Source organism: Gymnodraco acuticeps, unplaced genomic scaffold, assembly GCF_902827175.1.
Source record: "Gymnodraco acuticeps unplaced genomic scaffold, fGymAcu1.1, whole genome shotgun sequence".
Classification (NCBI taxonomy): domain Eukaryota; kingdom Metazoa; phylum Chordata; class Actinopteri; order Perciformes; family Bathydraconidae; genus Gymnodraco; species Gymnodraco acuticeps.
Window position 1 is genome coordinate 600,425 of NW_022990391.1, and position 27,412 is coordinate 627,836.

Below are 27,412 nucleotides of genomic sequence, written 5' to 3' on the forward strand. Positions count from 1 at the left end.
GACTAGTATTAAAGTTCACTTTTCATTCAGGAAGTATGAGGCTGCGCTGTCATTGGCAATTATGTTTCCCTTATTATCAATTTGGGTGACATGGATTATTGTGTGCTTTTGTGTGTCCTCCCTTTCCTGCGTAAATTATTACACTCTGTAGACATTTATTGTGGAAATGTGTCTTTTATTTTATTTTGTAGTTTTCCTCCACTTTTGACAAAAATAAATGGACCTCTTATGTAATTTGTTTATGTGATTATATACATTTTGTTTCATTTGTACTGCGCATCACAGTTGGGAATGTTCCTCTCGCTCGCCGTATTCAAGCTAGATGTGTTTGAAAGACAAGTCACTTCCACCAATCACGAGAGCTTTGCAACATTTTTCAGCCAATTGCCAACACGTTGTGTGACGTACACTTCCATGTATGGACCTCAAGCACTTCCTTGTTGATGTGAATGCTACAAAACGTGTCCCTCCGATGTGAGCCTTTGGGAGTTAAAACAGCAGCCACAGAAGACGTCACACATCTCGGATGAACAGAGGCGTTTATAGGTGGACGGACCTGAAATAATATGGGGGTAAGCATTGTAAAGCGCATTATTTTGTAGCTAATTTTGATTATTTAGCGATGACTCGTTATATTGGGTAATGGGGCGGTGGCCTGGCGTTATATCATAGCATGATTGGTTCTTCTCTTGACTGATTGCGCATTTGTCCAGTTATTAGGCTTGTTTGAGATGAGCGAGACCAACGCAGACCTGCGCAATTGCGACCGCAGTCTTGCTAGTGCGTTGCATGATGGTTAGTCATTTTGTCCGACTTTGCTCGACTCCATGAGACGTTGAAATCTCGCGGGACAAAGACGCCGGCAGCCTTGAGAGCGAGGCGGAGCAGTTTCTCTCCACGAGCTGCAGAAGCGAAATGCTTGATGGGAAACGACTAGTGATGGCGAGATGAAGCCTTATGAAGCTTTGAAGCATTCCAGCCAATTGGTTCGCAAAAGGGTTCATCTCATGAGGCTTCATTTGAACCATTTGAACCATAGATTTGAACACAAACCCCCTGTTGGTCAAAGTGTGTAAAACAGGCAGACATCTCAACAGTGTGCTGCTCTATCTCATACCGAGTTCCCAATGAGTAAAGCCTTAGAATAACTCTAAACAACCACCATAAAATCATATTTTCACGTTAACAATATTGTATTTATTCCAGTTGAATGATTGTGATTGAAAAGCCTAAGGAGGCTGGTAAACATTGCAAAGAGGGATTTGTATTCCTTAATAATATTCGTAAACTTAACCATGTTGTAGCCTGAGAAAGGCTAAACCATATCAAAGAATACATTTATTAACTACATTATCTCATTTAGCTGTAGCTTTTATAAACACAAAACAGACGTATTGACCAGTCCTTGAACCAGGGACCCTACGGTTGTGAGTCAACTGCTTTCCAGCTGAGCCACAGCACACACGCTGAATCTACCTGAAAACACTGAATCGTATTTATTCCTGTATTTATTCATTTATTTATTCATGTTTTTATTCCTACTTTTATTTATGCTTTTATTTTTTTATTTATACTTATGACATGTTCCGACCTCACAGGGCTGCCGACACTCACGTATTGAGCGTGAGAGTCACGCAATTAACCCACATCTCACGCACTCACGCCACACTTGCCTTTTCTCACGCTAAATTTTCGTCCAAAATACATGTATATAAATACAAAAATAAAGTGAAGGAACAGCAAACCGAGAGGTCTACGAAATGAGACGGTCTTCTGGCTTCGTTCAGTAAAGTTGGAACGATATTGGGAGATTCTGATTTCACGGATCAATAACTCACGAACAAAACGTTGTTCAGACACAAAGTACGTCTCCTAAGTACCGTGGTAAGGTTGACAACGAACTACAATCACATTTTGATTAAAAAAAGCCAATACGCGCCGTCCTCCGAGCTGGACACATTACATTGGTCTCTATCTGCAGCCGGAGAAGAAACGAGTGCTCAGGGACCGTCTGCAAAGTGCAACTCCCAAAAAAGAGAATACAATAATATTCAATCACTATTATACAGCTTATTACTACCAAACTCACCACACACATCAATAGTCTCCTGTGTGTCATACTACACAGCAAGGGGTTTGGAAGAATATGCTTTTGAATAATTTTGGGGAATATTAGAATCTTCAATAAATATGGCATCATCTTCAATAACTTTATTATTATACAGTATATTTCTACCAAACTCACTATTTGCATTGTTGTTGTTAGCATCTGGTTAGCTTAACGGATATTAGAAGCTGTTTCTAAAACAAGGAGAGGGAGAGCTCTGCCCTGTCAGACTGAGAGAGATAACTACAGCTCAGTGAGGTAAGGGACTCTCTGTTTAGATAGTTAACTTTAGTCTAGTTATCTCAGTGGGTCTCAAACGGTTTGGTCACCATTTATGAGAATAAATGAAATACTATATGACAGTAAAACAAGAATACAGTTTAAAAGGTGAGTGATTTGTAAAATATCCATAAAGAAAAAGAGAATCTGCTTACCATAAATTAATTTAGCTCTCAAAGTGCACCAGGTTGATGCATTTAACTTCAATATTTAAAATATATATATATTTCCCGGGGGAGCATGCCCCCGGACCCCCCTAGAGGAGGTGAGGACCCCCCCCACACTTATAAAATAGCACTTGACCTCTGCTTACACCTATATGCCATTTGATATGCTGTGAGCTGATTATCGAGCCTTCATTTTAACGGCCCGTCCACACAGCGGCGTGCGTTGACGCTTCACCATTCACTTTGAATGGGGTGACGTCACTTTTCACCGAACTGCATCGTGGGAAGAGACGCGGAGCGTTACTGGCGTGGCTCGCTGCAAAAGTTGAGCAATGTTCAACTTTTGACGCCTCGGCAGAAGCGTCAGCCAATCGAATCATATGCCAGTACAAGCTCTAGCCAATCAAACCGCTGCTTGTGTGTCCGGGGCGGGAGATTCATGTGATTGGTTGTTGGTCGAGTTTCAGACACGCCCGCCCACAAGCGTCAACGCACGCCGCTGTGTGGACGGGCCGTAACGGAGCCTACACACGGCGGCGTGCGTTGCCGCTTGGCGGTGGGGTGTCTTGAGCTTGGGGAGTCAACCCGAGCAACGCGACCAACAACCAATCACATGAATGTCCCGCCCCGGACATACAAAGCAAAGCATTCATGCTACATCCATGCTGGCTAAATATACTGTCTATGCTTGCTAGCTGTCCATTCAAACGAAGTACACTGGCTATAAACTCCCCAAACAAGCGAAAACCTACCAGTTTCACCCACTGTCTCTGCCACCTCCCCCCATGCCTGGCTCCTCCGGTTTGTATCCCTGTATGTAAAGAGGGACTGGTCATATAGTACCGCCACGATAATTTCTCCTCCATTTTTTGACATATGGGAAATAACTGCGGTCTGGCTCTCCCAACATACACGCGGTTTGATTGGCTAGCGCTTGTGCTGTCAGATTTGCATACGCGGGATTTGATTGGCTGACGCCTCCGTCGAGGCGGCAAAAGCAGAACATTGCTCTACTTTTGCAGCGAGCACCGCGAGAGAAGCTACGCTTTGCTCCCACAATGCAGTTCGGCGAATCGTGACGTCACCCCATTCAAAGTGAATGGGCAGAAGCGTTGAAGCGGCAACGCACGCCGCCGTGTGTAGGGGCCGTAAGAGTCGCGGGTACACTGTGTATGTGCGTATTCCACTGTAGCGCCCGGTACATTAATGGGAAACCCTAGTTTGTACATGTTCAATACATTTGTAACACTGTACACATGAACGTTTATTTTTTTGGTTCACCAAAAAAAAAATCTCACTCCAAGCTGAACTCAAATGTTGGCAGCCCTGCTCTATATAAGTGAGGGTCTGAGCTCTCTTAATTCCATCGTGTCATCGGGCCCGGGTACATGAGGGATAATATCGTTCTTATTATACATCCATGGGTAATATGCATGGCTGTATAATAAGAACGGTAATAATATGCATATTATGAGCGTTGTGGTTCAACCGATCTGAATCGCTTCCTGAAGCAGTCACGGGGTAGCCTATCGATGGGTATTTTGAATTTTTTATTTTGACTTGAGCCGTCCCTTTATAGATGCTGTCTTTTTACGTTAGTGAGCCGGATCATTTGGCTCGGCTCTCTTAAAGCGCCGGCTGTTCCGGCTCCCAAACAGCTCTTCATGTTACCACAGTTTACCACAGAGCCTCAGTTTCGCCGCTGCGAGGCTCTGGTGCTCGCAGCTCACGCGCGTGCTCTACTAAAACCCCCCCGCTCTACTAAAACCCCCTCGCTCATCGCGTCCAAATCGCGCACGTTCCGTGTTGTCCTGTAGCAGGCAAGGGTGTAACTTTGGTTTGAGAAGTGGGAGGGACACAAAACGGGGGGTCCTCCGCAATGACATTTGTTTCTCGATTTTAATTCCATTTTCTGCCTTTCTACAAATATATTAGGGACTATGGTGTTAACAAATCCAAGAAAGATGTGTAGTGTATATAATGAGGAGAATATTTTTGTCTTTAAATGTAAGTTGAAAGCATCGATCTGGTGCATTTTGAGAGCAAAATTAAGAGATTTATATAGATACAGCTTTCAACACCCATATGAAACAGAACTGTATATATTTCAATACTCCAAAAACCATTAGAATATGCTCACAAGCAATAACACATCATTGATAAACTCCTCTCTCCTATCTTTATCTTACCTAGTCTGCATTCTTTCTTTTTAAATGAATATTTTACTAATCACTCCCCTTTTAAACTGTGTTTTGTTTTTTACTGACATTGGAATGAGTTCTTAAAGGTGGGGTAGGTAATGTTGGAGAAACCAGCTCGAGTGCGCTAGAATTTGAAAATACACAGCCGGAAGAAATCTGCTACTTCCTTACAGAGCCCCTCCTCCAACACACACGAACGCGCACATGACCAATGAGGGCACGAGATAAGTTTGTGCACAGATGGAAGGCTGACAGGCAGGTAGGCCATCCAGTTATTGCAGGAACACATGTATTTACTTAGTACATATCTGATATTAACAATTAAACACATTTGTGCATTCTTTATAAATGCAAACCGAGTCAAGCCGACTCTGGAGACACCTCTGGAGATCAGAAGAAAGAAACTTGCTCCGTCGTCAGACTACAAGGAAGTGGAGAGGAAAATATCACAAACAGATTGCTGGGAATATGCAAAGTTCCAGGGGCGTGGGTTTGGCTGGACGAGTAAGGAGAGAACGAGGGCATGTGGAGTGGAGACCATCACGTTTGCCAAAGCAAGCCCATTTAGCCGTGTTCCCCCATGGCTGTTCCCAGAAGCTAACATAGATGGGAGTATCATAGAAAGAAAAGAAAAATGATGTACCTGAACGAAAAGTTTTACAATTACCTCAACATTTATACAGATGGATCTAAGAAGCAAGAATGCGTGGGGATAGGCGTGTATATCCTAGAATTCAAAATATCAATCTCAAAACGAGTGTCACATAACTTATCAGTTTATACAGCAGAAATACTAGCAGCAATTATTGGGCTACAATGGGTTGAAGAGGTCATTGGGTGATATGGTGGTGATATGCACAGACTCACTATCTGCTTTGGAAAGCTTACAGTCCACAATAACAGTTAGAAAAGATGTAATCATTGAACTTAACCACTGCTTACTATGACTTCAGAGGACGGGAGTAGATGTGCAGTTATGCTGGGTGCCTGCACATGAATGAGCATGCTGATAAGTTAGCAAAAATATGCGTTACAGAAGGAAATGGCAAAACCAGTTTCACTTGGAAAAGGAGAAGGAAAAGCAATAGTTAAGAAGAAGGGTATGGAAATATGGCAGAAAAGGTGGGAGGGAGATCAGAAAGGGAGGAGATACCACAAGCTGCAGAAATCAGTCATAACAAAGAGAAAGGAACAGACGGGAGGAGATCACCATCACTCGACGCAGATTGGATCATACAGGATTTAACGGCACAATGTTTATAATGGTAAAAAGTGAAGTTGAAGAATGCAGGGGGTGTGGAGTGAAAGAAAATGTGGAACACATTATATAACACTTCAACATGTGCAAAACAGAGAGGGAAAAACTAAGAGACAGTCAGAGAGGCAGGAAGGGAGTGGAGCCTGATGGGGACACTGGGAACAGAAGGTGAGGGGGTAAGATCTACCAGGAAGGCTATTATTAAGTATTTGAGTGAAACAGGATTGATTGGAAGAATTTAAAAGAACGTAAATACAGTGGTATAATTCCAGAAGTGGTGATAGGGTGATATAGTGATACACACTCTTGTACAGTAGGTGGCGGTATGCACTTTAAAGTTGTTTGCAATCCGCCAAAAACCGAAAGAAGAAGAAGAAGCCGACTCCAAGCTGTCCGACTTCAGGCGAGCTTTTTGAGACCTCCCCCGGCTGCAATCGGCTATTCTCGTCTATTTTCAGGGCGAGCCGCAGCTCGTCTCAAACAAGCCTATTGACTTTATTGGGATATATAAACCAATGAAGTATGTGGTCGTTTAAGAGTTGCACTGTTATTGGTGGCTTCCCAGCCCCTTCACAACATTTCATGTTGATGGAACTGCTGTGGTCCAATGAATGCGTCGGCGGAATATCTGTGATTGGTCCAATGTACGGTTGTGGGCGGGATGTGTTGATGTTTTGTGATGGGAGATAAAATGGCGACGGTTCGGAAACCGTATTAACTTGATAACATACTAGTAATAACCGCTGCAATCACGTATGCCCCTTTTTGTCTCAGTCCATTAGAACGATGTATATGTTACTATTTGAATACGACTTCAGGCCATGTTGAATTTGCTGTCGATATCAGCAGGACTTACATTAGCTGGACACGACTTGGAATTGTGAAGGCAAGGAACAAAGCGCGAGTATTCAGACTAACTTGATTTTATGTCAATGATCCTTCCATTCAGTGCTGGGACTCTACTGAAATGTGCCTCTTTAAATGAGCCGGGCTGAGTAATGCTTCCCATATCCAGCCGGAATTGTTTTAGTGTGGGGAAACGTTAGACAAGCTGCGATTAACGTCACCGTTAGAGGAATTTGAAGGCTCTTCTAAGACAACTAATAGCTTATTATCATCTCAACAAGTAGAATAATCACAAGTTATTCACTTTGTTTGTTACTTAAGCTAAATTGGCTGACCATTGTTGTGAACACATGCCGTCCAGCTGCTTGCTTTCTCTCCCATGGAGCCGCGCGGCACGGCGGGAAGCTTGAGTCCGCTCGGCTCCTCCGATGGCTCTGCCTTAGCTTCGCGTTTGTTAGGATAGAGCAGCTATCCACTGATAATGGATGAATCCAAGCCAAGGTGCAGCAAAAGGCTGGTAAGTTAAATTGGATATGGCCACGTTGGATTTATAAATGAATGTTCAGTATGGGGGATGTGTGCTTTTGTTTACACTTTTTATTTACTGTATAGTATTACTACTCAGATACTGTACGTAAAAGTACTAATACCACATTTTAAACATACTCCTGTAGAAGTCCTGAGCTCAAAATGTGACTTAAGTTAAAGTACAGAAGTATTATCAGCTATGTACTCAAGTATCAAAAGAATATTCATTTTGCAGAATGGCTGTTTTTAAAGTCTTGTATTATTATAAAAAAAGTCATTTCTAATGTTTTTATTATTATAAAATACATATACATGTAATAACATTTTCAGTGTTGTAATTCGTCACTATGGAGCACATTTTAGATAGTACTGAGAGCATAAGTTGTAGGCTACATGTATATCATATACATGCACTACTAGAGTAGAAGTAACAGGACAAAGGAAATATTGAAGTAAAGTTCAAGTACCCAAATGTTATACTTAGCAGCCTACAGTACTTGAGTAAATGTAATAACATGCCACCACTTTTGGCTGCTTAAAAAAAGTTCCTTCAGAGTGTTTGGAGTTTTAAACCCCACAATGCCACTTAGTTTAAAGAGGTTTTTGTATTGACATGCCATTGTGTGGCTACACAGATGGACATAAACAAACTTTACAAATGGCTTCCATTGGGTGTGTATCATGTTTTTAAGAATTGATTCAGAAAAAATCTCCGAGGATAAGTGAAATATCTTTTGATTAATTATTAGATGAATAACTTGACAAAAAAAGATGGGGAGGAATTTTAACGTGTAAATAATCTTTTCAGAGCCCAACTGAAAAAATAGAACAGGCTGATATTTGCTCATTGCAGATGTGTGTATTTTTTGGCCCATCAAAAGACAAGAAATGTGAAAATTACATTAACTTTAAAGGCGTGTTTTGATGGTGTCACCATTCTTTATGGTGTACACCAGAGAGTACAAGGACATGTTTTTTTTTTTAAATGTCAAATATACTCCCATATTATTTCCCTGGAGGAAATGATATTAAGAAAACGAATACTTATTGAACCTCGTAAATTGTTTGTTGTCGTGTGAAAAAAACCGATGTGTGTAATGTTTCTATGTAAATAAACATCTGTTACATTCCAGTCCTTCTCAGACAAGTTCACACTATGCTGATAAAGCAAGTGTAGGAAGAGTTGAAAAGACAGAGGATGGTAGGGAGAGCCCGACCTGATCTGAGAGAAGCATGTTCTCTGAGTAGGACAGACCAGCCAACGTCCACACACAGAGACTGGGTTGTGTCTCTTGTGAAGAAGTTGTGAGCTGATTACAAAAATTATAATAATTGAATATATCATTATTTTGTCAACAGAGTTAAAATAACTACGGCGTGCATGTATCATCAGAATTCCTTTAAGTCCTGCGGCGGGAACATTTACCGCTTTACAGCAAAAGTGACATGGCAGTTAAAAAAGGCAATAAATAATAAAGGGTAACCTAACATGTTAAGTATCTTTTATTGGAGATCTGATGGTAATTGAAAGTACTTGGTGTGAAAGCGGCTCTTAGGACACATACAGATGTGTACTAAGAGAACACTGTAAACCTCATATATGAGGGTATACAGGTATTGCAGGATACCTTTGTATGAAAGTTGACAGTTATCCTACTGTATCAATGTGCTTATCTACGTTATTGGAACAACAGTATGACTGTGCCTTTGACCTCCTACATTAAGGGTTAATAATCATCGAACATAAAAGCTCACTGCTTAATATATAATGAGCAATGTTATTTTTCAATGTGTGGTTCATTTAACCTGCTCTAGAGCTGATTACATGTTCTTGTTCCATAAAACATGGTTTATATGGGGCTTATAAACCTGTTTTTTTAAACTGTGGTCATGGTAACTGATTTATTTCTATTAAGAGTGTAATACTGTGATATTATTTTACCGACTAAACATAGACAAATGTGTTATAGATTTAGTCTGATCCCGTTCAGGCCCGTGTTGGAGACAACCCAAGAAAAGTCTGCTCTAAAAGCGATGCCGATTATTATATTTTTACCCTTCCCTCCATCTCCCTAGCGGGCCGGCACCCGGCGACGTTACCATGACGATGGCATCTCAGATGAGGAGATTGATGGAAGAAGGATGTTTGACCTGGACGACAAGGTTCACAGTGAGAGGTTCGGCTCCGACCGGGTTCTGCGCATGGAGGGAAAAGGTACGACGACACGAGCAGCCACACAGATTTTTGAAGTGTTCCAAAAACACTTTACTTTTCCTGCAGTACTTATTCATCTTTATTCCAAAAGGCAAAACAGTGACAGAATAGACTATATTTAGCAAATGTCTGTAATGTGTAGGGATGTAACGATACCAAAAACTCACGGTACGATAATATCGCGATAACAAGTCCACGGTACGGTATTTATCGCGATATTGAATAATAAAGAGAAAAAAAATTCAAATTCTTTTTTTTCAATAAAACATTTTTTGACTCTGAAAATGTTTCTTTATTACATCATAAATCTGATTTGTACAGCATTTTAGTCGGATAGCAGTATTTTAAAGTGTCAAAAACAAAGTGACAGTAACAGACTGGAACAAGAAAAGCAGTGTTTTTGTACCTATAGTACTACCAAACAAAGTAGGCATTTTCTTTGTGCCACTGCATCTCACAAATAAACAAGGACATTTCATAATCAGACCCTGCAATCAAATAAATCAAGTTTCACTTTAGTTTTTCAAGTAACTCAACTCAAACTCACTAAGTCACTCACTCAGCATCATCAGACAGGTTTTTAGGAATATGAGAATGTCCACATTTCCAGGTATTTATAAGCTGGGATGTTTGGGCATCTACAATATCCCCTGCTCTGGAAAAAACTCTCTCGCTTGGTACTGATGTTGCTGGGACAGCAGTGGTCGCGTTAACCGAATATTTTATTTAACAATGACGGAAAAATCTGAAAGCAGTCTGTCATTTTGACAGATTAGAACAAACTCGGAACAGCGCCAACGTTTCCCCGCAGCGAGGCTCTGGTGTTATGCATGCCCTCCAAAAGGAAATGATATACTTTCCAAACCGTACTTTGCCGTACAGATCAACACATGTCTGGGAGGTTTTGCTTCACGCTGTGTGTGCTCCCGCGAGGTGCATGCACACGGCATAACACCGCCCCCCCCCCCCGTTGACAGTTCACAGTTCACGAGCGTGCTCTCTCTCTGGATATTTTACGATCCTGTCTGTCAAAATGACGGACAGCGAAAAAGGCTAACGCCACCTCAGTGGGACAGAGAGATATGCTTTGGCCATGGGTGACAGCAGTGGGTCAAACTGTGCATTGTCTCTCCACCACTTCAAAAACAATACAGTGTTTGCCAAGAAGGTGAGGCTTATTGACAGAGATATAAATATACTGTTGGGACTTGTCAATGTCTCTAGGTGTGTACATGTAGCACTGTAAATACCATGTCCTTTTGTGTTCTGTTGTTTTATGTTCATGTTGTAACCTACTTGCTGCCATGTTGGACAGGTCTCTCTTGAAAAAGGGATCGATGATCTCAATGGGACCACCTGGTTAAATAAAGGTTTAAAACAAAAAAAAGTGTTTAAAACAACAACAAAAAAATAGTTTTTTTTAAATCGCGTTAGATTTTGTCAGTCTCACGACGGTATTGGGACGTTTATTTACCGCAATATTCGGTATATCGTTACATTCCTAGTAATGTGACTAGTTATTCCTCATATTTGGTTAGTTGGGGTGTGTCCTCCTTCTGCCACACCACATCACATTAGCTTGCAAGCAGAATAGCTACCCAGGTGCAAAAGCATTTACTAAATCTTTTCCAGCGAAAGCATTTTTACTGTCTGTAATATATGGCCTAACCCGAACAGATACAAACAGTTACGTGATGACACCAGTAGCACTGTTAACTACATGTTTCCTTGTGATACAATATTTGGACAATGCTACAATAATTCGGCCTCCATGAACAAAAAACAGCCCAAAATGAAGAATAGAGAGCAAACATTGGAACATTTCTCAGTCCCACTTTGTTTTGTTGTATTCCTTAGACCTGACATACGAGTTCGTCCAGAGAGAGGGCCTGAGGGACCCGATCCTCTTTGAGAAGCCTGAGGGACTGGGAATCAAGTAGGTCTTCCTCTTTACTTCTCCATCTTTTTTAGAACTTGCTCGTTTGTTCTTGTCTATTGAGGAGAGACACGAGACCTGTTGAGTAACTCATGTTGTTCTGTAGGATGCCTGACCCCGACTTCAGTGTCAATGATGTCAAGATGTTTGTTGGTAAGACTTCATTAATACACTTTTCTTACTTTACAATAAACTACTACATGTATTGAGTTTAGTCATTAAATAATAACATCCATTGAAGCAAATATTAGATTCTAATTTCAGTAATGCACTGACTGAATGATGAGAGTGAATCTTTGAAAGATTTCAAATGACTGATTTATTTTCTCTGACTAACCTTGAATATATCCCAAACTATCAAGTGTTACATTGACACGGAAATAAGTGAATCATCACATTCAAGAACCTGGATATCTTTTTTTAGGGTTGAACTAAACACCTGTTCGTCAGTCAGTCAGGACATGAACGATTCACTCGGTCAACTTGCCTGTGAGGCTAGAGAAATGGCACACAATAGTTTGTTAAATAAAGTACTAACTTTGCTAAACTGTAATTCCAGTGGAAACAAACCAGTGGCCACCTCTTGATGTACACAAGGTTTTGGATATAATGCTCTCTGCTTTTTACAAAATACAAATACAATATTTTGTTGAATTGAAGTATTACATCGTTCTTGCATCAAAGTATTTATTAAAAACCATGACTTCAAATGTGTTCTATCAGCTGCTGTTTGACATGATTCCTTTGGCATGCTGGGAATAACCATCGCCCTGAATCCCTCAGGCAGCAGACGTATGATTGATGTGATGGACGTGAGCACTCAGAAAGGGACGGAGATGTCGATGGCCCAGTGGACACGCTACTACGAGACCCCCCCGTCTCAGAGAGAGAAGCTCTATAATGTCATCAGCCTGGAGTTCAGCCACACAAAGCTGGAGAACCTGGTCAGGAGACCCACCACGGTATGTTCATACACTTACCATATGTGTGCATTCTGCACACCTCATGCAAACACTTACCTTTTTACTCATCAAGTATGGATAAAGAATCAAGCATTCAGCTGTCTTTGTCATGCAGAGAGCAAACTGTCTGCAGAGTGAAGGACGCTGCGTTGTATTCAGAGAGAGGAGAAAGGGGGGCTCAAGCTTGGCCATAATGAAAGGAGCATTCTGGCAGTAAGAGAGGCAGTATCAGGAAGCTCCCAGTTTAACAGGAGTCCGTACTGTTAGTGCACAGAGTGGAACTTAACAACATTGTAACAAATATTCTTAAGAAGGACATTTCCAAAGCCAAGCAAAGATGTGAAAGCCAGTAAATAGAGATACACATTACAAATCACTAAGTGATATTGAAAGTGAGTAAAATACTTTCAGTACAGTGCATTTGTAAATAATAGTAAGTCTGATCTGTCTGTTATGTTACCATGTGTCTGTCCTGTGTTTGTGTGTGCAGGTAGATTTGATAGACTGGGTGGACAACATGTGGCCCCGTCACCTGAAGGAGAGACAGAGAGACTCAACCAACTCTATCACTGACATGCAGTACCCCAAGGTCCAGAAGTAAGCCTACCAGGTCCACTTTGCACAGCATCATAAACCACACAGGGAAAATGAGTACAAAAGAAACCACTTATGTATCATATTTCTTTATGCAAACATTGCTGATGTGTGTGTCTCTGCAGATACTGTCTCATGAGTGTGGAGGGCTGCTACACTGACTTTCACATTGACTTTGGAGGGACCTCAGTGTGGTACCACATCCTCCGAGGAAGCAAGGTGGGGCCAGAGGGGGGTCAGCCACTGTCTTACAGCCTCAAATGTTCTAAATCAAGATTATCAAAGTGAGGACTTTAAACTAAAAACATGAAGGCTGTTCTTGTTTTTAGAAACGAGGCGTTAGATAAATAGTTTGAAATGTACAGAAAGAACGTCTAGAATTGGGGTTCTCGTCTGAAATGACTTCTGCTTCCTCAGTAAGTGGCCTCGTGGTTAGAACTGCGGCTGTGTGTTTCAGGTGTTCTGGCTGATCCCTCCCACCCCTCAGAACCTGGAGCTCTATGAGAACTGGGTGCTGTCCGGGAAGCAGGGAGACATTTTCCTGGGAGACCGAGCATCTGACTGCCAGAGGGTTGAACTGAAGCAGGGCTGCACCTTCATCATCCCCTCAGGTAAACTGTCCCAGAGAGCTTTTACCCCGTTGAGCTTCTGTGTCGATATTCAAAGCTCTTTTGGAGGTGGAGGTCACTTCTGTTGCTCACACAACAGATACACATCCTTTGTATTCTCCATCGCACATGTATTGAGCCTTATGTGCATTTCTGTTGCGTTTAGTGACATATATATATATATGATATCAAATCTCTAAATCATACAAAGTGTGCAGCTCTTTCCCAATGAAGAAAAAATGAAGTTATCGGGTCCAGCCCGACTTTGACTCTCCTAACACACACACACACACACACACACACACACACACACACACACACACACACACACACACACACACACACACACACACACACACACACACAGAATGATTTCAGTTGTGAGTGTAAAATAACACGTGTGTGTGTGTGTTATACTCAGGTTGGATTCATGCCGTGTACACCCCTGTGGACACCATGGTGTTTGGAGGAAACTTCCTGCACAGCTTCAACATCCCCTCGCAGCTCAACATCTGTAACATAGAGGACAGAACGCGGGTAGGTGAAACCCCTCTCCACAAAGTGTAAAGGCAGAAAGTGAACGCTTGTTTAAGCCTGTTGCCTCTTTCACCTCCACCTCAGGTTCCATTGAAGTTCCGCTACCCCTTCTTCTATGAGATGTGCTGGTACGTGTTGGAGCGCTACGTCTTCAGCCTGACCAAAACCTCCTACCTCACACCAGAGTTCCAGAAGCACACGCTGGGCATTGGTATGCACACATGCAAACAGATGGGAGACGTGTAGAGACACCTGCTTGTGTTGTAAATAGTGTGTAACTCCTTCTGTCAGGTCTGAAGAAGCCGGCCAGCTCGGATCCAGCCATCGAGCAGCTGAAGGAGGAGGGGGAGGGGGAAGAGAGGGATGAGGGAAGCAGTGATGAAGAGTTTGATGTTAAACTTCATCTGACTCCCCTTGAGCTGGAGGGGATGTGGAACCTGCTGGGTAAACTGGAGGCTCTGCCCTCCAACAAGAAGTGTCTCCCCGCAGGCATACACAACGCCCCGGCACTCATCACACACATCAAGGTATGACTGCTGTGTTTGAGTTACTCTGCTGTGGGGGTCTTGCTGATATTTAATGGTGTCCTTTGGATGGCTTTCCTCTGCTGTGCCCCCCCCTCCCTGCTGCAGGCTCTGCTGAAGGAACACGCCAGTGACAACCCCAAACTATCGTACTCCGGGAAGCCCATCGTCAAGTGGCCAAAGAGAGTAAGCGGCCTTCACTTTTTAGACACAGCACATCAGCAAGGATGCTTTGAGTGTATCCTAAAGCTCTTAAGATGAATGGTTATAAATATGTCTGTAAATAATCTGTGTTTTCAATGAAACAATACCTGGATGAGGTGTTGGTTAGTCCAGTATTTACAGTTGTATCTGAAAAAAACCCATTTATGAATATTTGATGTTCTGTATTTATGAAGAACAGTTGATTGTCCAACAGAAAAGTGCCTGTCTGTTATCGTTGGTTTACCTCTGCCATTAACTCTGTTCTGCTCCTCTCCACCAGCCCTCCTGGTACCAGCCTCCTCCTCCACCACCTCCTCCTCCTCGCCCTAAACTGGCCTCTACCCCCGTCACCCCCCGACCACAGAAGCCAGCCTCCTCCATGTCTGTGCTGAGGCGCCGCAGAGTCAGGTGTGTGTTCTGTCACATCAAATGAATGTTGTTGTTTTTACGCCAAATGAGTTCAGTGACTGAGGCAAATAAAGCCTTGCAAGTCGATTGCAGTTTAGTTTGTGGTATAGCAGTCACAATGAAGTGATCCTATTCCAGTAGTTTGAAGCCAACACCATTTTGATAGCCTTTTATAGTTCATATAATTGTGAAAGTACGGAATGAAGCGATGATCATTGCTGTCCTGTTTCCCTCCTCTCAGGTGTAAGCGCTGTGAGGCCTGTATGAGACCTGAGTGTGGAGACTGTAACTTCTGCAGAGACATGAAGAAGTTTGGAGGACCAGGGAAACTCAAGCAGACCTGTGTGCTTCGGCAGTGTCTCTCTGTAAATCACTCATTCATTTATTCATTTATTTTTTGAATATAGGTTGGTTATATCTGTTTTGTAACTTCCCCTCGCCCCTCCAGCCGGGCCTTCCTCTGTCTGCAGTGTGTGAGATCTGCAAAGAGCCCAATCAGGAGGAGACTGGAGACCCCTCCCTCACTCTGATGGAATGTTCCAACTGTGCACAGATAGTCCACCCTGCCTGCCTCACGGTATAAAGCGCACACACAACCGTTTATGCCTCTTTCTGCATTATACAGAACACTGTCCCACGTTGTGTGTATTCTGAGTGGAACATCTACACGTCCTACACTGGAGCAAAATCATTTGGACATGCCATTCTTTGACTGTCCTGCACACACACAAAATTCAAATGTTTCTTTTTGTGTATTCTTTTTAATATATTTTCCTGCATTGCCAATAGAGGTATAGGTAGAATCATATTTAAAAAAGTAATTGTTTCATTTTGGTATTACCGTAATAAAACACCATCAACACGTACAGTCAAATAAATGATGCATTATGTGTTTTGGCTCACACACATGTCTTTAGCTAAAGGCCAAAGCTCCACAGGAAGCTTTCATCTCTCAGACCCACAACGTTATTAAAGTACTTGCCTGCTGCTGCAGCAGTGTTTAAGGAAGGACTACATACGGCTAGTATAGGTCCTATTACAGTGATAACACTCATCATCTAGATATCGGTATGGTTTTAGTCCTGTTTATTAATACCTATTTTATTTATTTTCATCCATCCATTTACTTCTAATATGTGCATCTGCAGGTTCAAGGTGAGGGGGTGGTGAACAGAGACCTGCCCAGCTGCTGGGAGTGTCCAAAGTGTGTCCAAGGCATCACTGACCCAGAGGTACACAATGTCTTATCAACACACACACACACACACACATCTGCACAGACTTCGTGGTCTCTCTGCAAACTCCTGCGCTCTCTCCTGCACTCAGTCTCTGACCCCTTGGTTCACAGTCACACACACTTGGTTGCAGTGTGTCAAAGCTAACGGGTGTTGTGTGTCTCCTTTCTTTTTGTTTTTCATTGTGGTTTTTTTCGGTTGCTTTATTTTCTGTTTTCTTGTTGATTTAATGAAACACCGTCAGTCATCAGGCAGCGATGAACCGTTGGCTGCAGGCCACCAGCAGTACATCCGGCCCCGAGGCCCCCTGGTCCTCAGACTGGGCCCCGGGCCCTCTGCTACCATAGGGGGTCCTGTGGGCACCCAGCAGGATGGGGAGGTGATTCGCTGTGGGTTCTTCACTCCTCCTCTTCCTTCCTGCTCTTCTTCCTCCTCACTTCTATTGGTGGCGGCCCCTCTGCCTTCTCAGCCAATCAGCTCGAGACTGGTGAGAGGTGCCGCCTACTCTGAGTTCATCCACCCCTCTGTCCAGTGCACCCTCACACATCTGTCATCCCACCTTTTCAGGAGAAAAGACACAACTTTTGATGTAAATGAGACTTTTCCTATAAATGATCCTCTCACGGAGAGATGGTTTCTTATGAAATAATACTGTTCCACGCTTTATATAAGAGTAGTGCCTCTTCTCTCTGACTTGTAGCTGTTTTCATTTTGGAGCGGTCTCCAGCTCAGATTTTCTTTTGTGCCGTTTTCCCTTCTCAACACTTTCTAAATGATTTATCTTATGGTCAGTCGGTTTGTTTGTTAAGACAGTGTGAGAAAAAGTTTGTAGAGAGTACTTGTCCATGGACAAGTGAGTTTGGCAATTTACTTGTCCGAATACATTTTTCACTTGTCCAGAATGGACAAAAATTTGGGGCCACTGGAATCTTCTTCTTCATCATCGTATTTTACATTTTCCCACGGTTTTTACGACACCGCTAACGTAAGTGAGCGGTAAGATTTCACTGCATCACACATAGGGTTGGGTATCGTTTGGATTTGAACGATTCCGGTTCTGCTTTTCGATTCCGGTTATTTTGGGTTCTCGATTCCGGTTCTTTGAGAGGGTAAAAATAAGTCCCATGACAAACTGGGAGAAAAATATATTTATGAAAACATTAAGTCAAATCTGTATTCCTATTTACAAATCACTTCATACTGTTGAATTTCTTACGGTTATTGAATACAATTATATACAAATAATCTCTGCATTGTTTAGTTAGTTCAAAGTGGCCCAGTCTCCTCTGATGTTACACTGCAACCTGCCTGTGAGACAGAGTCCAACCACACATGTCCAACACATAGGACATAACCTAATAATAATGACACATTAGATGTATAGCCTATAGGCCTAGCGCTTTTCTACAACTCAAAGACGCTTGCTTCACTTCATAAAGGAAATGGTGGTCAATATTAACAACATAGGAGTCAAAACGCTTAATAACCTTCATTATGTGTTAGAGAAAGAACATAAGAAAGTTTGACAAAGATGAGGCTGTGAAACGGGCAGCGGATCCGCTGTGTGTAGAAAGAGAGAGAGAGAGAGAGACGCTGAGCTGCACGGCTGCACCATGCAGCGATCAGCTGATACGGAGCATAGAGAGAGCTGCAGTCCGCGGGCCTCGGCCTCGCCTCCTGTCCTCACAACTCTTATTAATCCCGGTACCGGACAATTGTTATTTGTTCCTACTCGGAACCGAGTTTTGCTTCCCAACCCTGCCACTGTGCTACACTTCTCACCACGCTCCGCCCCGCCCCGTCTAACAGTACAGAAAGCGGCGATATGCATTTCCTTAGGAATCGACAAGCAGAACCGAAACTAACATTTCTAATCGAACAATGGCGGACACGTACAATTTGCGAATGAGTTCTGCCTTTTGTAAACTGAATGTATCAATAATTTGTCAATAAATCAGGCCGAAAAACGTCACTTGTCCGTCGGACAAGTCAATTGAAAGATCTACTTGTCCGATATTGTAAATAACACGTCCTGGACGGTGGGACGTGTACTTTTTCGCACACTGTAAGACAATCAACGTTTGACTAAACCACCATTTTCTTTAGGTTGGACACAGACACCAGACTAGCCCTACATTGCACCGGTGCTCCAAACGTTCTTCTGCCACACACTACTTTTGTACATGTTGATGATCAGTTTGTGTTAAGGTTGTAACGTTCATTTGTGGGTAGAACAGGGCATGCTTTTCTCACACACACACACACACACACACACACACACACACACACGCCTTAGTTTTTTCCCCCATCTGCATTCACCAGAGAAGAACATAAAGACAGAGCCCGGGGGTCTTTACAGAATGTTGGTGGGAAAAAGCCCAGTGAAACTCAGAGCTGCAGATGTCAGGCTGCCGGTGCCAGCACAGAACACTGTTGGTCCCCTGCCTGACCCCTTCACTCAGTGGGAAGCACCGGAGGACCTGAAGCTGTGACTGCTCATCCCTGCAGTCACCCACTGAATGACATTCTGACAGTTCTTAATGGGAGAAGGCTCTTGTGTAATGGTGGCTTCAATGACTTCATGTTCCTAAGCAAACAAGTCCTAAACATTCCTGACGAACCACAATGCTGTTTTAAGGAGTCAAAGCGATGTGGAGGGGGAGGTCAGGCAGGTGGTTGGTGTGACGGAGGAAGATGCAGGGGAAAGGAAGAGATGGAAATAAATTATTAAAACAAAAAGTATTCTGCCATAGATTTAATTGAAAGCTTGGTCTGTGTTTTTAATGAACCACTTTCAGAAGCCTTTTCCACTCTGACAGAAATTAAAATGTGATGATGGAAATGATAAAAATGAGTTATTGAACATCAGAAGGTTATAGCAGCTTCTGCAACAAACGAATGATCAGCCTTTTACTTTCAGCTAAAACAGACAAAAGACAAAATATAATTTACAAAGTAAAAATGAAACCTTGTTTATAAGACAAAGGCGATTTGACGCTTTCTGTCAGCTCTGAAGAAACTTCTGATATTGACATGTTTTCCTTTTCCTCCAGCAGTCTAAAGGAGACGCAGGGGAAGGCCTTCCAGCGGTGAGTGTTTATTGTGGGGTCTCCACTTCAACATGTATGTTTCTCTTGATTTAAGGTCTCTAACCATTTCCCTTCTATGTCATTTAGTGGGAATGCTGTTAACAGCATTCCCACTAAATGAATGCTGTTAACAGCATTCCCACTATCTGTTCTTCTACGCACAAAATTCTTTAATTTGATTCCGCCCGTTATTTTGGCCCTCTTCTCCTCCCGCATTGAACATCGCAGAAACTCCGTTCAAACATCAAAACGTTCAGCTCGGTCGGGAATCGAGTGCTATTAGTTTTCTCATTCATAACTTTCATAATTCCAGAGATACATCCCATAATTCATCACATTTTTAACATTGAAGTCAATGGAGAAAATCTTCAGACTTCAACAATCTTCATGCGACTTCAACTGCTAACTGTTCATTCATACTTTCACTCAGAAACCTCATTCCAGCTTTAAAATGTTACACATCTTTCTGATATTATTCTTGTGAAACAACTTTTAAATCTGATTCTTACTTTTAGAGATATTAACATTGTTTAGACCTTGGTAAAGAGGCTTTCTTCAGATTTTAACATTAACTAGAGTGCGTGATGTCACAGCTCGAGTGGAGAAAATCTTGAAATGTGCCTTCATATTTTTTTTTTAACTGCCATAATTCCCAAACCCTACATTCCTGAGACAAAACTTTTCATGTCAAATGTAGGAAAACATCTCGTAGCTTGAAAAATGATAAATAATTAAGCAAAAATAATTAACAAAATGCCTCTTGAGGGCATGAAGTGACAACAACGTTCAACATGTCTCCATTAAAGCCCATTGTAATTTCAGGCTGATATTTTTTCACAGCAGCCGCACGCCTTTAGTTAAACTGCCAAAAAGGCCACATTATTAACCCGAAAGTACACTTCAGATACTCAAGTTCCTTGACATGCTTCACGCTTTGAAATTTCATCGATATCCGTTACGGTTCTTCCACAAAACGTTCACATGTAAGAGGTTTATCTCTCATTCAGAACAATGAAAATGCTCTCCTCTCACTGATCACCATGGAAACCTGTGATCTCTGCACACCTCGTTAGCTCAAATATAAACACCTGTGTAATGGAACACGATGATGTCATCACTCCAACTGACATGCTCAGAGCAGCAGACTTCAGATAATAGGTTAATGGTCCTGCCCTCAACAGCTCTACGTTAATTATGGGGTGTCATCATATGCCGTTTCCATGGAAACGCCCCTCGCCATAAAAGACGATGTCGCTATACATTAACTCCTATGAAAATGTTCAAAAAGTGCTCCAATTTCACGTGTGCTAACAGTCCAGCCGTGAAGACATCTACGAGACCGTTTATAGATTTCTTCAAATGCCGTTGCCATGGCAACACAATGCTCGCCATGAAACACGGTTTTCTCATAACTTCCGTGAAAATGCTCCAAACAGCCCAAAACTTCACAGGTTTGGTAACGATGCAGCCATCAACGCATCTAAGCGTATTATGGGGTGTCATCAAATGCCGTTGGCATGGCGATAGATCATTCGCCATCAAGTTAGTTCAAATGTTTGCAGTTCAAATATTCTGCTGCTTTTCCAAGCCTTTTTACTTTCTTTTCTTCTCTCATCACACATTCAAGCCCCCAGTGTTCATGTATCATTTCAATCTAAATGATTCACTTTCTTCTTACACATTACATTTCAGCATAGCAGTTTAGCATCAGCTTTCCAGCATAAAGCATTCCCACTAGCAATTTCTTCAGGAATTGCATTCTCTAGTTCTGACTGTTCTTCGTCCCCTCTTTTTTCTTTTGCCTGCGTCTCCAGAAGCGGAAATCTTCCTCGCTGCTGGACGCCCGTATGGCTAAGATTTACCGCCGACAGAGACACAGCCATGATGGAGACGACTCTGCCAGTGATGATGATGACGATGATGATGATGATGATGATGAAGGTTTGTCTGTTAATCCCACAAAACGGCAAAGAACCTGAATCCTCCACATGTCTGTTGTTCTGACCCGATCAACTTTGTCCTCTTTACGCAGCCTCTCGCAGAAGAAAGGCACTCTATGCCCGAGGAGGGGGGCACTCTGCCAGGAGGGGCTTTGGGGCCAGCAGGAGAGGGCTACTGAGGGGGGGCTCGGCCCGCAGGGGGCACCTGGCTGCTGGCTCCTCCTCAGCACTCAAGCTGAAACGAGGGATGGGCGTGAGGGAAGCAGGGAGGAGGGGGCGAGGGGTGAGGCTGAGGGGAGGCTCCAGGATGCAGCGAAGAGGAGAAGAGTCCGAAGAGTCAGATGATGACGACGATGATGACGATGATGATGAAGAGGAGGAAGAGGACAGTGAAGATGCAGACAAAGAACAACTGCCCCGTCGACGGAGGAGGAGGCGGCAGACTGATGATGAAGACGAGGACAGTGAGGGGCAGGACTTTGACCCTGAAGACGAGGACATGGACACACTGGAAGATGAAGGGGAGGAGGAGGATGAGGAAGGGCGCTGGGATTCCGACCCAGAACCCCCAGTGCTTCTGGTGTCAGATCTGAACGATGACCTGCTGAGCGGCTCCTACCTGACGGTCACCTTGCAGCGGCCACACAGGGCCAAGAGACACGCAGGTGAGCGCCCCCCCCCCAGCTGCAGGGTGACTGAATACACACTGCACTACAGTGCGCACAGTACAGTGCGCACAGTACACTGTAAACAGTACTGACTTGTTGTTTGTGCTCAGGCTCTATAGTTCCAAAGCTAGAAGCAGCCATGGGTGTGAGGACAGCTGCGGGGGGGGCTGCAGGTCAGCAGGGCTTCATCCAGAGGAAGACGGCTCTGTCCAAACCCTCCCGACTGAAGAGTGCTGACTCAGCAGCTGACAGTGGCACCCCGAGAGGACCGGGAAGGTAGGACTCAGCACACGACTCGTGATACACATGTTATTTAGAAAATGACCTACTGATGGGTGAGACAAACAGGACTGCACTCAGTGAACGCAGCAAACCCACACAGACACAGCACAGTCATCACAGCTCTGTCTGTAGAGTGCTGTGTTCACTGATCCCAGCTCAGTATGTTTTCAGTACACAGGAAAAGCTTAAGGGAATATGCCCCCCCCCCCAGCTCTGGCCCTCTTCTGGCTTGACTGCTCTGCAATGAGTTATTTAGCCAAACGAATAGATGCTGACAGAAACGACACTGAAGGACTAAAGGAGGTCCTTATGTTGTGGACGTCCTCTCAGGGGCCTTATCTACACTCGCACTCTGGCAGGCTGTTATTTATGTAACTCCCATAATGCTCTGTAATCTCTCTGACCACTTACTACTTTCTTATGCATGTCATTATTAACACAATTTTATATTTGGATCATGTAGGCCACGTATGCGAGGTAACCATGGCGACAGAGGCACTCGAGATCACTCTGTGACTTCCTCAGAGGAAGAGGAAGCTGCTGCGTCTTCTGTGCCCTCTTCCCTGTCTCCCCCCTCCCTGCTGTCTCTGCCCTCCTTTAAGGACGTGGGCAACGAGAGTGGGGGGGAGAAGGAGGTGTGGGTGTCAGTGTTCCAGTACCTGGACCGAGCCCAGCTGTTGGCCTGCATGACCGTCTGCAAGGCCTGGTACAAGTGGTATGTAGTCGTCCCCCCCCCCGATCCACTACCACATCAACATGTCTGAGTGTCACTACAGCAGAGCTCTGATGTACATGTCCCATCATGCAGGAGCTGTGACAAGCGTCTGTGGAGCCACGTGGATGTGAGCCGCTGCAGCCCGCTCAGCAACCAGGTGCTGGCCGGCATCATCAAACGCCAGCCCGCCTCTCTGGATCTGTCCTGGACCCCCCTGGCCAAGAGACAGCTCAACTGTCTGCTCACCAGGCTCCCAGGTACACACACACACACTTTCACACACGGATCCCCTTGGCCCTACATTTCTCATACCACCCCCCCTCTGTGTTCAGGTCTGAGGGAGCTGAGGGTGACGGGGCTGTCCTGGTCTTGCCTGTCGGCGCTGGTCTCCCCCACGCTGCCCTGCCTGCGGCTGCTGGACCTGCGCTGGTGTGAAGGCCTCAAAGATGCCCAGATTAAAGAGATCCTCACCCCTCCAGGTCAGTGCCGCCTCCAAGCATCTACACTCAGGGCTTTTGGTGGTTTTGATGTCTTCCTGAAGTGCCCTGATGTCATTTCCTGTTCGTCGTCAGTTCACTGAGTCAGGAGTAGGGATGGGTATCGTTAAGATTTTACCGATACCGGTACTGCTTATCGGTATCGGTATTTTCCGATACTCTTATCGATACTTTTCAATAATTTGGTGCTCAAAATTATAGACATGAATACAAGATGTGAAGATGAAACAGTCATTTTATTGTAAATAACTGTATAACTTATACATTAGCTTCTCAGAAGCAGACACAAATAAATAAAATGACTTAAAGGGGCCTGGCTCGCCCTGTCATGCTTTTGGGGGTTTCCCTCAGAGGATGAAAAGAGGCATTTTTTAAACATTTGTAAATCAGTTACATCTTCATCCAGACATTTCAAACGAACAACCTAGCTCGACAAGAGATCCTTAAAACATTGTCCTACAGTGACTTCATGCAAAACTGTGATATGAAGAAATTGGTCAAAAGGCTAAGATGGCAAAAAGATAAAGGCGAGTGCGTATATTATTCTGGATTGTACTTTTAAATCATCACAAAATAAATGATGTGCTGAACTGAAACACGTCAACATGTGTCTGAAGGTTTAAACATAGAACAAAGTATTTGAGCTTAAAATATGTCCATTCCTAGAAAACGACCAACAATTGCTGAACCATACATTGAAACGTTGACCTTTAACAACATTTAAATGCAGTTTTCCAATTCACAATGACATCTGTAAGTTTAACTGGTTTATAAAGCATTCAATGAAAGGCCACATTATTATAGGTGTAGGAGCTCACATTAATACACTGTCAGTGTTAATAAACTAAAAAAAAGACAAGGTGATGTGCCTGCAAGACTTCACTCAGGTAAACAAAACATATTACCCATGCGCAGCAGCTAACCTGCCTGCGAGCCTTCGCTCAGGTCACATTTACACACGGCGCGGCTGAAGCCCACGAAAACGGCATCTATAGTTGCTGACAGTTAAGTATTTTTAAAATACCGTTACATTTGTCCCGCAAATCGTATCCGGTTGCACTGAGGAGGACGTTGTTAGCGTGCTACGACTAGCACTAGCAGTATCGCTAGCAGCCACATTGTTTAGGCTGTCAAATACGCTGCACTGTTTTAGATTCAATGAGTGTCTCGTTTGCAAATGCGTCATTAAGCTGCTTGTGTTACCCCCTTTACAAGCAACTCATTGAGTTACACTATCGATGTCGATGCACTATCGCCATCGACATTTTTTAAAGTGCACCCAGACCTTCGATGGCTTCGCTCTGTCCGCTATGCCTGCGGGAGTCTCGCAACAATAATAAGAGCGCTGTTGAGAGAGATGACGAGTGGTATTTACAGTGGCCAATCAGAGGGGTCTCAAACCGGATACATCACACGGGATGAGGGTTCCCAACCAACCAGAATGGTTTAAAGTTAAACTAAGGAAGTAGACGTAACACATATACTGATAGCAGCACCGTTTGTCCAGCGGCTTAACGGTATACCGATACCGTCCAATCAGGTACCGGTTTTGACTTGGTACCGGTTCTCGATACCCATCCCTAGTCAGGAGGCTTTCTGTGTCCCCTCTGTAGATGCTAATGAATTAAAGAACTTGGCTAGGGGAATTCTTCTTCTTCCTAAATGTCATATAAATGCACAATAGGTCATTTTCTGCCAGTAGGGGTCTGAATCAAAGCAAAAGACAGATTTTGGTGAAGTAGCGTTGAGTCATGGGAGTTGTTGTCTTCTTCCCGACCTCGCCACTGATTGAACACAGCCATGTGATTCCCACAGCACAGCGCTGTGCAGCATGGGATCTCCACATGAACCTTCCAGCTCAAACGAGCGTTTCCTCCTTCCCTCAGGCTTGGAGTCGTCCCGCAGCAGATTGAGGAACATGGTGACGCTGCGTCTGTCGGGGCTGGATGTCAGTGAGTCCACGCTGCGGCTGCTGCAGCGCCACATGCCCCAGCTGCAGAGGCTGGACCTGGCTCACTGTAAGGACATCACAGACTCCTCCATCAGCCTGCTGGCAGCCGCCGGCTCACACAGCCGCAACAACCTCACTGAGCTCACTCTGGCAGGTTAGAGCTAAACATCTCATCATTCTGCTTTTATGATGCCCAGCTCACCATTATTTAGGGTACAAAAGGGCTGTGCATAGTATCACAATCAATTATAAATAAAGATGAACTGGGAGTACAACTAACGAAACCGACCTGAAGGCAGAACAATCTCTCTGTTGCAGTGGTGCTTATTTTCCCTCAACAGTCTGTGTTTTGGATGAGAGCAGCTCCTGACTCGTGTGTGTGTGTGTGTGTGTGTGTGTGTGTGTGTGTGTGTGTGTGTGTGTGTGTGTGTGTGTGTGTGTGTGTGTGTGTGTGTGTGTGTGTGTGTGTGTGTGTGTGTGTGTGTGTGTGTGTGTGTGTGTGTGTGTGTGTGTGTGTGTGTTTCCAGGTTGTAGCGAGCTGACGGATGGCTGTCTGTCCTACCTGAAGCGTCTGTCCTCTCTCACTCTGCTGGACCTCCGAGGCTGTAAGAGCATCAGCCGACGGGCCTGTGACGCCTTCATCTCTGACCTGTCCCACGTGGCCCTCTTCTGTATGATGGAGGAGAATCTCATCCAGCGCCTGGATTAACACACACACCTGTTTACACTGTTTCATGGTCAACTGTAAGAGAGAAGAAGAAAGCTCAAGCTTCTGCCTTTTTGTTTTTTTTAAAACATGAAGAGCATCAAACCTGGAGTTGTCTGTCAGAAACATTAAACGTTTTTTCAAAATGTCAATGTATCTTTGAAAAAGTCTTCAGTTGTTCACTGAATTGAATAAAGGAATTGCCTTGCTCAAGGGCACCTCGGCAGTGCCCAGGAGGTGAACTGGCACCTCTCCAGTTAGTCGTTCACGCTCCATTTCTTTCATGTGATGTGAACCAGCGACCTCTGGTTCCTTACAGACCTCTGGCTTTTTGAAGGGTCACTTTTTCTCATATCAACGCTAGAATGTACCACCTTGTTTCTTCCTTCAGAAGCCACACGTGAGAGCAGCTTTCCTGAGGACAGAGTGACGCAGGCTGGACTCTGCCTGTCACGCTCCTCTTTATGACTTTAGGATTAAAAGTCCGGTAAATGAGGGATAAGAGTAAGCGTTGTCCTGGAACAGATCAAACATGCGTCTGTGTGTACAGTAAATGGCTTGTGTTTATTTGTTCATGTTATGATTCACTTACGATTTTTCTTACTTTGGAAACATAATCAAATGTAAATGGTGAACTTTGTATTTGCAGCATTTGTTTACAAGCATTACATGAACCACTCACGGACTTAAGTATGAAGTGTTTTATACATATGGATCATATTTGATCTATATGGGCTGTCAAAGACTTGTGCATTCTTTGCTCTGTATTCTGTGGACAGCAGGGGGCGCTGCTGAGGCTGACTGCACTCAACATATTCTGAGCACAATGTCTCAATGAGACAGACCCTTTCATTTCTATGGGATGGAAAGGACCTAATTATAAATAAAAACAAACGCAAAGAATTTATGAATGCTAAATAAATGCACTTTTTTTTAATAACTTTCTTGTGGAAAC

The 27,412-nt window shown here is 43.7% G+C and overlaps 1 protein-coding gene across 4 annotated transcripts; it reads left to right on the forward strand.

Moving 5' to 3' along the window:
* Nucleotides 1-333: 333 nt before the first annotated feature.
* kdm2aa (lysine (K)-specific demethylase 2Aa) lies at nucleotides 334-27,390 on the forward strand. Of its 4 annotated transcripts, none has more exons than XM_034224461.1 (26): nucleotides 334-572; nucleotides 9,463-9,601; nucleotides 11,459-11,537; nucleotides 11,644-11,690; nucleotides 12,321-12,499; nucleotides 12,990-13,096; nucleotides 13,219-13,312; nucleotides 13,551-13,704; nucleotides 14,123-14,238; nucleotides 14,323-14,449; nucleotides 14,530-14,765; nucleotides 14,871-14,948; nucleotides 15,247-15,374; nucleotides 15,616-15,739; nucleotides 15,823-15,951; nucleotides 16,523-16,606; nucleotides 16,854-17,096; nucleotides 19,663-19,698; nucleotides 21,513-21,639; nucleotides 21,731-22,303; nucleotides 22,417-22,582; nucleotides 23,052-23,303; nucleotides 23,397-23,560; nucleotides 23,636-23,782; nucleotides 25,687-25,905; nucleotides 26,279-27,390. In XM_034224461.1, exons 1-26 carry the CDS (start codon nucleotides 567-569, stop codon nucleotides 26,458-26,460), a joined length of 3,936 nt encoding a protein of 1,311 aa, XP_034080352.1. In that variant the 5' UTR covers nucleotides 334-566; the 3' UTR covers nucleotides 26,461-27,390. The 4 variants fall into 4 exon arrangements, with proteins under 4 accessions (XP_034080352.1, XP_034080351.1, XP_034080354.1 ...); XM_034224460.1 differs by lacking the exon at nucleotides 334-572 and adding an exon at nucleotides 6,394-7,375; XM_034224463.1 differs by lacking the exons at nucleotides 334-572; nucleotides 16,854-17,096 and adding an exon at nucleotides 7,340-7,375.
* Nucleotides 27,391-27,412: the final 22 nt, after the last annotated feature.